The 14,236-nt window shown below is 42.6% G+C and overlaps 1 protein-coding gene across 1 annotated transcript in view; it reads right to left on the bottom strand.

The window, feature by feature from the left end:
- Positions 1–14,236, bottom strand: part of ABTB3 (ankyrin repeat and BTB domain containing 3) — a 287,791-nt gene that overhangs the window by 10,454 nt on the left and 263,101 nt on the right. The window contains exons 12-13 of the mRNA XM_075008047.1: positions 6,982–7,087; positions 6,084–6,186 (exon numbers count right to left, since the gene is read on the bottom strand). Of these exons, the coding sequence (XP_074864148.1) occupies positions 6,084–6,186; positions 6,982–7,087 (209 nt within the window). The remainder of the gene's footprint in view (positions 1–6,083; positions 6,187–6,981; positions 7,088–14,236) is intronic.

The raw sequence follows: 14,236 nt of genomic DNA, 5'->3' as shown, positions 1-14,236 counted from the left end.
TAAAAATGAGCAGGATTGAAATACTGCTACAATTACCTTTCTGCTGCAATATAACAAAGTGGAAGGGAAGCAACCATCAATTATTGTGAAACCAGGATGTTAGAATGCAGAGAAGCTTAGGGGAATTTATATCCTGAAATATATGACCATTTATACTGTAGTGGAGGGTATGTCTGTACTGTAATTGGAAGCATGATTGCAGCTCAGCACACAGCATTGAAGCAGAGTATGCCCATGATAGCTTTAATCTAGTTAGCACAACCCTCAAAATAGCAGTGAAGACGTGGCAGCGCAGACCCCCATGAAATTAGGACACCTCATTGATTAGGACATTTCATTCTGAGCTTCTGGAAAAACTTATCTAATTTTGTGAAAAAAAAAAGAAAGTACAGATGCTCCCATTTGAAACATACTACCGGATCAGGGACTGAATGCTTTTCTGCTTGAAATAAGGCCATTTTTGAGTAAAACTTGCAACTCTGAGTAATTCAAAATTTATTTTTGAATTGAAATAAACTTGCGTTTTAAATATTTGATGATTTTTTGCCTTCTCACATCTCCACTGTTCTGGCTTGCAAGACGGTCAGGACAAAATATGGAAGGTTCTACACAAAGAAGTTTAATACTTTAATGTAGGTTTAATACAATTGTTTGGAGATGAGGAGAGAAAGAACTGGGTATATCAGTGTTCTCAGAAAGTTAGAATTTTCATTTCAACCACAGATTTGGACATCATAGCTGAGTAGAATTCATTTAAGTTCATAATAATTGTATGTGATATTTATACAGATCTGTACCTATAAATCTAGGATTCCCCTTTTAGCTTTTATAAATATTTAAGTGACTAGATTGGGACTGACTCCCTTAGAAACTGATGACCTCTTTTTGGCCCTGATTCAAGAAAATATTTCTGTTCAGGACAGCTCAAGAGGGGACAGGGGATGGGACAGATTTAAGCAAGGGACTAAATGCTTTATTCAGTCAGGGCCCAGATGTACCTTCATGCATAGGATAGCCAAGCAAGGACAGCAAATGTGCAATGTTCCCAATGCATCATATCTTTGTATTTGAAGGAGTGTCTTTTCAATATATTTCTGCTAGATTTGGCAGCTTGGGCTGGTGCTTTTTGTTATCATGGCCATATCACTACTTGAAACTAATCTGAGACCATTATTTTATTCACAACACATAGCAAATGATTTCATTCAAAACCAGCACAGGCTGCATTCAAACCAGTACCTTAGAGCTGAAAGGCCCTAGACTGCATTACCAGTTCCCCGTGACACTGAGTGCCTTTGTTTACTATGCTTTATGCTTTTGATGCATCTCAGCATATTAAGATATTAAGGACATCCTTTTAACTCTTGACTTTTGATTTCTTGTCTTCTTTTATACGCCTATCATCCTTCTCAGTGAATGGCAGACAATGCAGTTCCTTTATTGATTGTTGTATCAGTGCTGGTATAGCTGTGTGCATGTGTGTGTAAATATAGTTTGTTAATACGGTGTTGGAAGCCAAATAATTGTTTCCTACTGCATACAACAATAGAAAGCTGAGAATCATGAAACGACAGTTTGCAAAATTTTGTCTGAGAAACGTAAAACACACAAATAGATCTGACGAAGTGGGTCTTTGCCCACGAAAGCTTATGCTCCAAAAAATCTGTTAGTCTATAAGGTGCCACAGGACTTCTCATTGTTTTTGAGGATACAGACTTACACGGCTACCCCTCTGATACTTGACACAAATACTGTTTCAGTTATATTTTCTTTGTAAATCCAGCTCCAGGAAAGTGTACCAGGTTCCTTACCCTTGTTTTAGGTATCCACATTTGGAGGTGTGTTTTCTAGATAGTCGTTTCCCAGCTTAATAATTGAGTATTTGGGGGGATGGGAAGAGGAGCTCCTGCCTGTGCTCCAAGGGGACTTTTATGTTTGGACTGCATGTGCCACTATTTTTTCTCTCAGGAGCTGTCAAGTACGATCGACAAGAAAGAGATTTTCCCACTCTCTGAAGCTGTAACCCAAACCTTCCACTCAAGGCACTGTTAGGATAATGGGCTGGATTTCTTAAAGATACTAGGGATGAAATCCTGCCTCACCGAAGCCCCTGGGAGTTTTACTAATATCTTCACCAGGATCAGAATTTCACTCCTAGTATTTTTCAGAAGTTAACCCATAGAATTGCCTTTCCTCTTCTCAAAAGAGACCTTCTCCCACTTGCTCTTTCTTGCTCCTCCAGTGTCCATGCAAGAACTCCAAACCTCTGCATGTGGCTGTTCAGTCTCCTGATAGTCACCTGACTTATCTCCCTGTCAGACAGCCTTTTCGGCATGGAACTGCTACAGACGCTATGCTAGCTTTTCTCAAGTGTGTAAGAAGGTGAGCCAACTATGCAAGCAATAGAAGAAGGAGAATTCCAGATGTGGGAGGCATTTTCAGCATACATTTCCTAGGTCAGGTGGCTTGGGCTGACACTTTTTGTTATCGGGGAGATATCTCCATTTTAAATTAGTTTGAGACCATGACTTTATTCACAAGCAGTCAACAGACAGCAAGGGTGCTGAGGCTGTTGACGGATGTGATTGCAAACAATTGGCCATTATCTTTGAAAACTTGTGGTGGTCAGGAGAGATCCTAGATGATTGGAAAAAGGCAAATGTAGTGCCTTTAAAAAAGGAAAGAAGGAAAATCTGAGGAACTACAGACCTGTCAGCCTCAACTCAGTCCTTGGAAAACTCATGGAGGGGTTCCTCAAGGAATCCATTTTGAATCACTTGGAGGAGAGGAAAGTGATCAGGAATAGTCAACATGGATTTGCCAAGGGCAAGTCATGCCTGACCAATCTGATTGCTTTCTGTGACAAAGTAACTGCCTGTGGATATGGGAAAGGTGGTATACATAATATATCTTGACTTTAGCAAAGCTTTTGATATTGTCTCCCACAGTATCCTGGCCAGATCATTAGGCTGAATGGGTAGAGATCAACAGTTCTATATGTGGTTGGCAGCTGGTAGCAAGCAAAGTACCCCAACTTTCAGTTATGGGGCCAGTTTTATTCAGCATCCCTATTAATGACCTGGATGAGGGGATGGATTGCACCTTCAGCAAATTTGTGGATGACACTAAACTACGGGGAGAGGTTGATACGCTGGAGGTTAGTGATATTGTCCAGGGAGACCTAGACAAATTGAAGGATTGGACCAAAAGAAATCTGATGAGGCTTAACAAGGATGGGGCAGAGACCTGCACTTAGGTTGGAGGAATCCCAAGCACTGCTGCAGGCTGAGAACCAACTGCCCAAGCAGCAGTTCTGCAGAAAAGGACCTGGGGATTACTGTGGATGAGCAGGTGGGTATGAGCCAACAGTGTGCTCTTCTAGCCTAGGAGGCTAACAGCATACCATGATGCATAAGTAGGAGCATCGCCAGAAGATCTAGGGAAGTTATTTTTCCCCTTTATTCAGCACTGGTGAAGCCACGTCTGGAGTACTGCATCCAATTTTATTCCTCCCATTACAGAAATTACGTGGACAAACTGGAAAGACCCCAGCGGAGGGTTACAAAAATGATTAGGGGGCTGGAGCACAGGACTTATAAAAAGAAGCTGAGGGATTTGGGCTTAATAGTTTAAAGAAGAGAAGATGGGAGTGAGGGCGAGAGGGAATTTGATAGCAGCCTTCAACCAGCTGAAGGGGGTTCCAAAGGGGATGGAGATAGGCTGTTCTCAGTGGTGACAGATGATATAATGAGGAGCAATGGTCCCAAGTTGTGAAGGGGGAGGGCTAGGTTGGATATTAGGAAAGCCTATTTGACTAGGGCTGTGTCTAGACTTACCTTGAAGGTCAACGGCTGTTACACAATTTTTGGTACTCCAGTTGTGTACCAAAAATCGACTTACCAGCTGTCAACTTCTGTGACTGTCTTCCCAGCAGAAGGCTGATGGGAATGCTCCTCCCATCAACCTTCCTTACTACCACGTGGCTCAGGAGGAGTTCCGGGGTTGATGATGACCCTGGAATGTGCCATTTAGCATATACACAAAACTGCACCCCCGAAGATCAAACCAGAGTAGTCGATCTTCTCTAGTAAGTGTAGCTGTAGTCTCAGAGAGTGGTGAAGACCTGGAATGGGTTACCTTGGAGGTGGTAGAATCTACTCCCCTAAAGATCTTTAAGTCATGGCTTGACAAAGCCTGGCAGAGATGATTTAGTTGGGGTTGATCCTGCTTTCAGCAGGGGATTGGACTTGATGAGCTCCTGAGGTCTCTTCCAACCCTATGATTCTATATGATAGCAGTGGTTCCATGCAGGAATTATAATCTGGAACTTCTTCCCCTGCCCAGAGATCCTCCCTCCATCCACAGGCTGCCTCAAACTTATAAATCATTGACATTCCTGAAAGCTTAAAACATATGTGCTTGTCAATATATTTCAAATGTGTCTACCACAATACTGTCTACTGTAGGTGCCTCTGGAATGCCAACCATCCTAAGGGTTAATGAACAAATAGCATTGCTAGTTGTTACATCCTTAACATAAATCAAGAGCAAACATTTCAGGGAGTAATTACAGAATTTCCAAGTCCACAGAAAAGTGACAGTTCATAAAGACAGCAGTACTGAAAGGTGCCACTATACACAGCAAATGGCAAGGGCTTATTTTCTTTATTTGCAGATGTTACACAGTTGTCACGAGAGCTAGTCTTTACCTACTTTCTAATTTTAATTTCTAGGCATCTAATTATTCAGGAAGTACTTGGCATTTGTCATTCACCGAGAGATCCCTGCTCTGCAGTGTTCACTCAGACAAAATTCCTATTTATTTCAGTGTAAGTTTTGACTATGCAGTGGCTGCAGGACTGGGCAGTTGAGCTATTTGATCTTGCTGGTTGCCGCCCTTCCTGCTTTCCTTCTTCAGGGTTGGGAGAGAGGGGGTTTGGTTAATTTATCTTATTTCGTAACTATTCATTGCTTCCGCTTCTTCCTGTTCACCACGCAGCTCTTGATGAGATTACTTGCAATGCCAGACACATGGGTCAGGGTCTCGGCTACCTAATAAACAGCCTTCCCTTCATCTACACCATCCTGAAACAGTGAGGAGCTTCTCCCAGCAATCTTCAGATTTGAACACAGGTGAAAGTAGGCAGGGCATTGTCAGAAACATTTACTCTGCAATTTCTTCTTCGTGGGAGTTTATTAGACCTGGATGCAGTGCAAGCCCAGCTTATCTGTTAAGACAAGTATTTGCTGGTGTGTGGCCTATTTACATCAGTGTAACTAAAATAGATTGAGAAACCAACTTATTTCAGCTGGTTTATGGATACATTGAAAGCTCCTTAAAACTGGCAATACTGATTAGATTGCACTTGTATATTTATGAACACGTTAAATGAAAATTAGTCACGCAAACCAAGATAAGAGCATCTGCACAAAATTTACACTGGGCTAGCTACAAAGTACCATTAGTTAAATGGATGCAAGTTTGTTTGCAAACTAGGCCTGTGATTTTGAGCTGAAAGAAACCCTGCTTGAAGTTGGATTGGAGCTGGTATTGCAAGTTCTAATCTTTGCAGTAGAGCACTGACAATAAATGCTGCCACTGGAAGTTACTCAGTATGTTTCTGTACCTTGAATTCCATTTTAAAAAATGTAAATTCTCCCGGTGGGTTGTGTGAGGGACACTTGTTTTTATAAATAAAATGCCCACTGGAGTGGCACAAAGCAGGGTCCGGCAATTCAATATATATGACAAATGAGCATAGAAGGAGTCTGACTCTTTCACTACTAGGGCCTGGATCCTACAATGAGCTCCATGCAAGTGTACCTCTGTGCTCATACGGATCCCCATTGACTTCTGCACAGGTGCAAGGGTTTGCTGCAAGCATGGGCATATTAAAAAGATTAGGACCTACAGCCCATCATGTGTTAAATATCCTACAACCAATCAAAACCACACTGCCAAGAAATTATTTTCTAAACAAACCCAAAGACAGAAGTCTAATACCTGAATCATTAGTGCCAATAAATCTCAACTACAGAAAAGCTCAGTTTATTTGCATTTTTTTATAAAGATGTGGATTTACCTTGGGGATGCAGTAAATAGTAACACTCGATGTGCGTAAAATGGTCTTCCTTCCACCAGAAATGTAACATCTGACATCTCTTTATTGTTAAGAAAATGGGGATCTAGAATCACAAAAGGAAAAGAAAAACTTTAGTTGGGGAACAGTTTAAAAGCATAGACAGCATTTTCCTGTTTTGGTGAAAAATGACAACAGCTTAAGGGGACATGTTTCTAAATAAGAAAAACCCGTGAAGGTGGTTTGAATAGTTTGAGGTGGAAGATATGTCAATATTCTAATAGAATCTATACAAAGTCAATTCCACAGCTCCCAAAGTCAGTTTTATCTCATAATAATAACAACCCTCCATCACATGCTGTTCAGAGTTCACCCCCACATACACAATGAGCACCTCTCCAGTCCTGTTCTCCTTCTGCACTTATTCATCTCTGAACCTAAGCAGACACAAGAGACACTGATTCTCACATACACTAAAGTCCTTTTATATCACTCTGGTTGTGTGGCCTTATTTTAAAGCAAACAGACCTGAAAGTAACTTGCAAAACTACAAGCCCAATCTTGGGCAACCAAGACACCTGTCAATTTCAATAGCAATTTTAGAGGAGTAAGAAATGCAGGATCAGGCCCCTAGACTAATCTTCTTATTTTCCAATTCTGCATTTTACAGTTGAGCGTGCTCTGTGTTCTGGCCAACAACTTCATGGTATCTAGCTCCAGAGCACTGAAACTGAAATCACATTTCTGATGTCAGAGTTCTTGCAGCAATGCAGAAACCCAAATACTGACTTTATTTCAATCATTTTCATGAACATTTGCCCTTTTTCCTTTCTGTTGCTCGCTCCAAATCCTAGGCCAGCATTCTGTAAACACCGTGACCTGCACTTTGCCTGGTACTTACCTAAACGAGAGGTCTGCTTTCGTTTGATTTCCACAAGCTTTGGAATAGGATAGGGTCCATAGCAATGAGTGAAAATGACAGACAGTTGCTGACTTATCACTTCATTCTAAACCAAAGAAATAAATAGAAGTATAAGTTTGTGGATTAACAAGTACAATCTCAAATAATGCCTGGGAACTCCCTGGAAAGTACATAATTCTAAGGTGAAAAACTTGTGGTCACCAAAAGCACTATCAAAAATTTTGATTTACAATTATTAATTCTTCTTATTCAATCCCCCACTATCCTTTTTTATTGTTTCTCCCTCCCAATATGCATCACTTAAATGAAAAATGACTCTATCAGAAGCCTTCTTCTCCCAAATAAATTCCATATCAACTACTCCCTTCAGATAAGCAGGGTTCTACTGAAATATGGATTTAATTATATTAGTAAAATTAATTTTTACTGTAAAACAACTGAGCTGGCTTTCTGAAATGGTTTATTTTCTTTTTTTTCTTTAGTAGAACAAAAGTTACTAAATAAACATATCTACAATGTGTGAATGCTCCTGAAAATAGACCCGGCTTTTTATGATAACTATTTTATATCTTATAATATAATCTCTTACTTTAATTCTATTTATGAGTCTGATGGAATTTTTTATCTTTTTTCTCTGGAATTTACCCTGCTGATGTTACTCTAGCTTCTCTAAACGAGGAAGGACCATCTAGTGGTTCAGCCACTAACCCAAGCCTTGTAGTTGGGTTCAGTTCTTGGCTCGTTTCCTGTGTGATCTTGGGTGGTAATTTACAGGTAAATTTTCAAAAACGACCATGTGCTTTAGGAGTTTAAGCCCTATTTTCAAAGGAAGTTACATGATTAAAGATGCACATAGTGGGATTTTCAGAAGTGTCTAGGTGACTAACCTAGGTTAGATTATGAGTTAGTTGCTGTGGAAAATCCCACTAGGCATCTTCAGGTATCTAAATACCTTTAAAGATCTGGTCCTTTGACCCTGAGGAGCCTAAATCTCAATGAAAATCAATAGGAATTTGACTCATGAGTGCCTACATTACTTTTGAAAATGGGACCATGTACTTCTGAAAATATCAGATTTCTGCTGGTGAAAATTGGGGTAACTTCACTAAATTGGCTAATAGGCCAATTAACACAAGCAGAGAACGTGGCCCTTAATCTCCCTAGGCCTCAGCTCCTACTGGTAGAATGGGGATAAAAGTGTTTCCTTGCCTCCCAGGAGTGTTGCAAGAATAAACACACTATAGATTGAGAGGAACTCAGATACTACAGCAATGCGGGGGGGGCGCAAGAATAGTTATATAGATAAAAATAAACATAACCATACAAATGTGAGTTGTTTAAATTGTATATTTAAAACAACTGCAGAAAGCACAGAACAGAAAGTGATGCTTTCATTTGCAAGAACATTTAATTGAGCTCTGGAAATATTCACTCATTCCTTAATTTACATAAAATATTAGGTGATGTGGAAAAAGATATTGGAATAACTGTTCTAAAGTATCGATTAATGCAAGAAAAATATCCAGGGTCTATCTGTGCCCTCAGATTGAACATGACCCCAAGGACAGAATGCAAAATAACACAATAATCTCCTGTTATTTCACGCTTATTGCTAAGAGGAATACCCAGAAGCAGATTGCAGTGCTCCCTGTGTAATACAGAGACAAACAACTTAGATTGCCAGTCAGGGTGAAATATGTTCTTCACTGAAAACCTGAGCAGGAGTCGGGGAATACAGCCCCACAGAGAGGGAAAACAGTGCTGTTGTGCTTAAAGAAATTGGTGACAAGGAGGACATTATACACCAACGGCATATTTGTATTTAGTGTTTTTCATTCCATCCTTGTAACATCAAGGCACTTTATAAAGAAAGTGAACCAGATGCCTCAGAGAAAAGGAAGATTTAAGGTCAGATTTAAAGAGGAAAGTGACTGGGTGTTCTGCTGTGCTACTGGTACAGCCATGGCTTTGTAAGTAGAAGTTGCACCTCCCTTGTCTGGCACCCTGGGAACCTGACCAGTCCTGACTGGAGGGAATTTGTCAGACGAAGGGAGTTTCCCTGCCTCTGGCCCCTCAACCTGCTGTCCCTCTTTGCCATTGACTTCACTTCTTCCCTGCTGGCCCCTGCAACCTCCAGCTCCACCAGCCTCCTTACTGCCAGCCTGGCTCCGGACTCCGGCGCTGACCTTGGATGTGACTGAGCTTCCAGACATGGCCCCAGCTGATGGCCCTGTGCAGGCCAGCTCCAGCGATGGCCAGGCTGCCAGATGAGGCCCTGGTAGCACCAGCTCCAGCTCCAGATGAAGCCCCGGCCCTAGCTCCCCAGGCACTGGCCTCAGGGACACAAGCCCTTCCGAGCTCACCTGCTCAGGGCCGCTGGTCCCCATATTGCTGGGCTCCTGCCTGGCAGGGCTTCGAGCCACTAACTCTCCTCCAAATAGCCTCCCGGCCCAGGCTCTTTGGTCTAGTAACATCCAAGATCTTCCTGGACCAGAGAATCCTTTTTTGGGAGGTGCAACCTATAGTTCCTGACATGCACTGACCCATAAGGTTGAGCTGCATCCCCAGAGTAGGATTGAGGTTTTTTCCAGTGCTCCTATGAGTCAACAAAGATTAAGCACCCACATCTACCATGCTGTCAAAAGGCATTTGTAACAGTGCCATATGGAGAAATCTGGGCAGCTATCCCCTCATGCCTCACCAGGGCATCGTGTGTTGGGAGTACATGCACAGCAGTAGTGCCAGCGGCGTGTGGACCATTGTTTTCAAGGATGTCCTACTGCCCAGAGAACTGGGAAGGAGAAGAGCCAACTCAGCTACAGAGGCATCGGAAGGGGGAAGGGGGAAGTGCGGGAGATGGTGGAGGTAGTGCATTTATACTTCAAAACATGGCAGGGCAAACTGGTTGTAGGAAGATAGCCATGTGCCAGCTTAGGCCACTGACCTGGGCAAAGCACTGTGAGCCACCACATGTTATTCACAAGACAATAACCCTATGGTATGCAGACATACCTCATCCTGAGGGAGTCATGTCACTGACTACACATGGCTAAAAGCTGTAGTGTAGACAGGGCCTAAGTTATACTATCTGGCTGTGCAACAGAGCTATGCATTATGCACCAATGAAGAAAAGCAGAAAAGGGCAGGGAATGAAAGGGTATACAGGACAGAGGTAGGCACATGGGGTTGCGCAGCTCAGGCTACTGTGACGAAGAATGGCACGTGGTGATACAGGTCACACAAGTCAGTCACACAGCTCCTCAAATAAGTGCCATAGTGGGATGTATATAGGAAACACATCACTCAGGTGCTAATTTGCCTGAATTGGGAGTTTCTGATCTTTCCTGGGAACATGGATTTATATAGGAAAGAAACTGTACAATTGAAAACCCCAGCTTATCTGGTGGATGAAGACCTGGTCTCAGTTATTGATGCCTTCACCACCTCACAGCCGAACTACAGCAATGCCGTACACCGGGGCATGGAGCCTTCAGCACTCAGGAAACTCCAGCTAGTTCAGAACGCTGCAGACCACCTCCTCAGTAACCCAGGCTACTGTAAGCAAATCAGACTTGTCTTCTGCTCTCTGCACTGGCCTCCCCTAGAATATCGTACTACATTCAAGGTTGCAGTCTTCAGCATCAAAGCTCTCTAAGTCCCAGGCCCAAAATCTCTCAGAGATCACCTAAAGCTCTGGGACAAACACCATGGTTGACAATTACACACATTTGGCACAACGGAGCTTGCAACAGAAGACTAAAGCCTGTCTGTGCAGAAGACAACTTTCTCCAGAAGGGGTCTGAGACTATGGACTGAGGTCTCCAAGGAAACAAGGACCTTCAGAAACCTCACCATTTTCCACACCAAGTGCAAGGTGAATTTCTTTTGTCCTGGCCTTCTCTTACATAAATAGGGAGTAACAGGTGTGTGTATTAATAAACCAACATGGTGTCAACACAGGGCACTCCACTGCACCCATGCGTCCCTCTAGGGGAAGATAAGAGAACAAACAACACATGACAGATGCAAGTCACATTGCTTAATGCACTGCGGGAAGGCATTCAGTTACTGTGTCTGATGACTACACCATAACACAGACTACAAGAGAAAGCAAAGACCAAAAGGCTCATTCTATTTTACACAGTATAGAACTTTCGTATTTGTAGTCCTGCCAGTAGTTTTCATTTGGGGGGCAGTTCAGATATATGGTTGAAGTTGAGACAGTCAGGAGAATCACAAGATCGATAGACACAACTGAAAGGCCAAAAAATTGCTGTGCTGAAAAGACGACGGGAGGGCAACTAACTGCTAGTTCAGATTCATGGTTCCCAAATAATATATCTGTACCAAGGACATGGAGGAGAAAGAGGAAAATCATTATCACCAGCCGGCTCAGACTCGGACACGTGCTGGCCTTTAAAGGATGTCGACACTGGATATGATCTCTGAAGCCTGCAGATTTTAACAATAAAGCTGGCAGGAAGAAGCAGCAGAGAGGGCAGATAAAAGGAAGCCTGTGTCAGTGATGGAAGCCTATGATCCTGGTCTGCTGAGTAAGAAATAGCTTTCACAGGGAAACTTCAGGCCAAATTCTGCTCTTGGCTGTGTGTGGGGAGTCCCACTGAACTAATCAGGAACCAAGCACAAGCAACTCAGAACAGACCGTGGCCCACTAAAACTGCCATACTGGAGCTGAGAAACAGTCCAGTAATTCCAACGTTCCTTCAGACAATCGCCTTATTGCATACAGTTCAGTGACTGCCATGGTAACTAGCCCCCTTGTGAAACACCTGCATATTAGTCTGGGAGGAAATTCTTCTTTATACCACCCGATCACCTTATCCTCATCATTCCACCACTTGATTAGGCAGTAAAGACTTCATGAGTTCCTTTTGTCTGGGGTGATATTGAAATTGAAGGAAGGAAAAATTTGTCTTTTTGCTGCAGTCTGATGTTGGTAAGATTTTTGCCAGCATGTGTGATGTTGAGCTGGACTGAAGCCAACTTCCTTTCACACGTGAGCATTCAGTCACTGGGAGCAGAGTTGGATGTGTTTCTATATGGCATGAGAGGGAATACAGTTTGCCATTGGATATGATGAGGATATTGCCCAGCAGAGAGGTAATTTACACAAAGGCAAGAAGGGACAACAGCTTGTCCAGTTAGTGGAGATGATATTTCTGATAGGGCAGGAGTAAGAAACTTTTCTTTGTAAGGAGAGAAGACAGTTCTTGACTTCACAGCATTCTTCATAAGAGAGTGAAAGCAATTTGATGCATTTTGTGGTTGAAGGGAGGAATAGTTTCTCTGTCTAGGCAAAGCTGAAGCCTTTTCCCTTTGCTCAGTGTTCTGGAGAAGAAGAGGGATAATAGAACCAGCCAGCTGGCAGTAGGCGAGGATGGTTTTACTAAACCTCCTTTGCTGACGGCCTGTGGCAGTGCTCAGAAAAAAGTCTACTCCAAACAATTTGCTCCTTAGAGTTCCCTGCCTCAACCTGTCCCATTTTATGGCCCAATCATGCAAGGTGCTGAACACAATTCTGGAGATACTGAACACCTGCCACTTCTGATAGCTACTGAGGGCATTTAATTCCCCCACATCGGATCATGGCCCATGAGAGAACCATTATAGGAACAAAAATGCTCTGTTCTGTCCAGTTAGCTTAAAATTCAACTCTACTCTCTGACTTCTAAGACATTTGCTATGCCCTGATCTTCTTACACCCTCTTTCATTCCCATAGTGCTTTTCTCCAGACTATTCAGAATGCAGCTGTTAAGGAGTGATTAGACCACGTCACTCCTACAACTACCTCCATTGTGTCTCTAACAAATTATGCTTCCTTTCAAGAACTGAATATCTCTATCCCAGACTTTAGTCCAAATCTGGTGTTTAATCACATTTCCCTGCCTCAAGTCCTACCTATGCCAGCCTCCCCATCATCCTGGTTTTCTTCTCCTGCCGCTGTTTCCGGCTAAACCCAAGCTACTAGACCCTCAAATACCTCCAAAAGATCCATTATTGCCACCAAGCCCCAAACATTAACTTACAGTAGTCAGAGACCTTCTAAACAGAAAAGTAACATCATAAGGTAAACTGTTCTTCTGGGCCTCTGAGTCTCTGCCTTTTAGTTGGGATCCTCTTCAGAGGGAGACATGGTACAGCTCAGGAGAATAAGGGTGTATAAAAAAGTACCTTTAAGCCACTTGCTTTCTTAGATCCTGGGACTGCTAGGAGCCGGGCCACCCCTGAAAAAACATGGCTGCTCTATACTATGCTGTTTTCTCATAGCGCCAGTGGACAATTCCAGCAGCAGGAGATCAGGGAGGTGTACCAATCTGATGAGAAACGAGTTCATGAAAAGTGTCCCAACTTTAGTAAGAGATTTTCTTTGCCACCTCTGTGAACCTTTTCATCTTTCTCTAGGTATTTCTGTCCTGGTTCTGCAGTAAAAGTCACTTTTATTAACTGCATCAAGACTGGTTAAATGTCACTTTAGAGGACCGCTCTGAGATGATTAAGTAGCATACTCACAACTGGTATTACAAGCAGTACTGTAGCACCTTAAAGACTACCAGATTTATTAGGTCATAAGCTTCTACACCCATGAAAGCTCGTGACCTAATAATATGATTAGTCTCTAAGATGCTACAGGACTTTTTGTTATTTGTGAAGCTACAGACTAACATGAGTACCCCTCTGAGAATAATTAGTATTAGTCAACAATGTTAATGGAGGGAAGCTGTAGAGGTTGAGTGTACAGGTAGACATAACAAAATAGGCTTTATTAGCACCATATGCAGGCCCTTCTACAGCAAAATGGAATTAACCACTGGTAATGCTAGAAAATCTGCCAAGATTTGTCTCAGGAGGTTCTTCACATCACAGCCACGTACTGCGTACAGACACATCAGGAGTTGAGTCTAATTCCTGGGTGATAAACCAGAAGAGGGCAGGCATACCATAGAAACAGTGCATTCAGTCTCTGACAATACAGGTGTTGCAGGCACAGCATTTTTTTAACTATGAAACTTCTGCTCAAATGTCCTTTGGGTAAAGTACGTGAATGGAAGGTGCCCAAATCAAATCTGTGTTAGTATGAATATGAATCTATGCTACGAAACCAAGCAGACACTGCGTTAATGAACTGTTATTCTATATAGAGAGATATACATCCCATAGAGCTGGAGGGGACCGTGGGAGGTCATTGACTCCAATCCCCTGCCCTTTCGGCAA

Source organism: Carettochelys insculpta, chromosome 1 (genome assembly GCF_033958435.1).
Source record: "Carettochelys insculpta isolate YL-2023 chromosome 1, ASM3395843v1, whole genome shotgun sequence".
NCBI lineage: Eukaryota > Metazoa > Chordata > Testudines > Carettochelyidae > Carettochelys > Carettochelys insculpta.
Note: the sequence above shows the minus strand (reverse complement) of the source record. Positions and strands in the feature narration are given on the sequence as shown.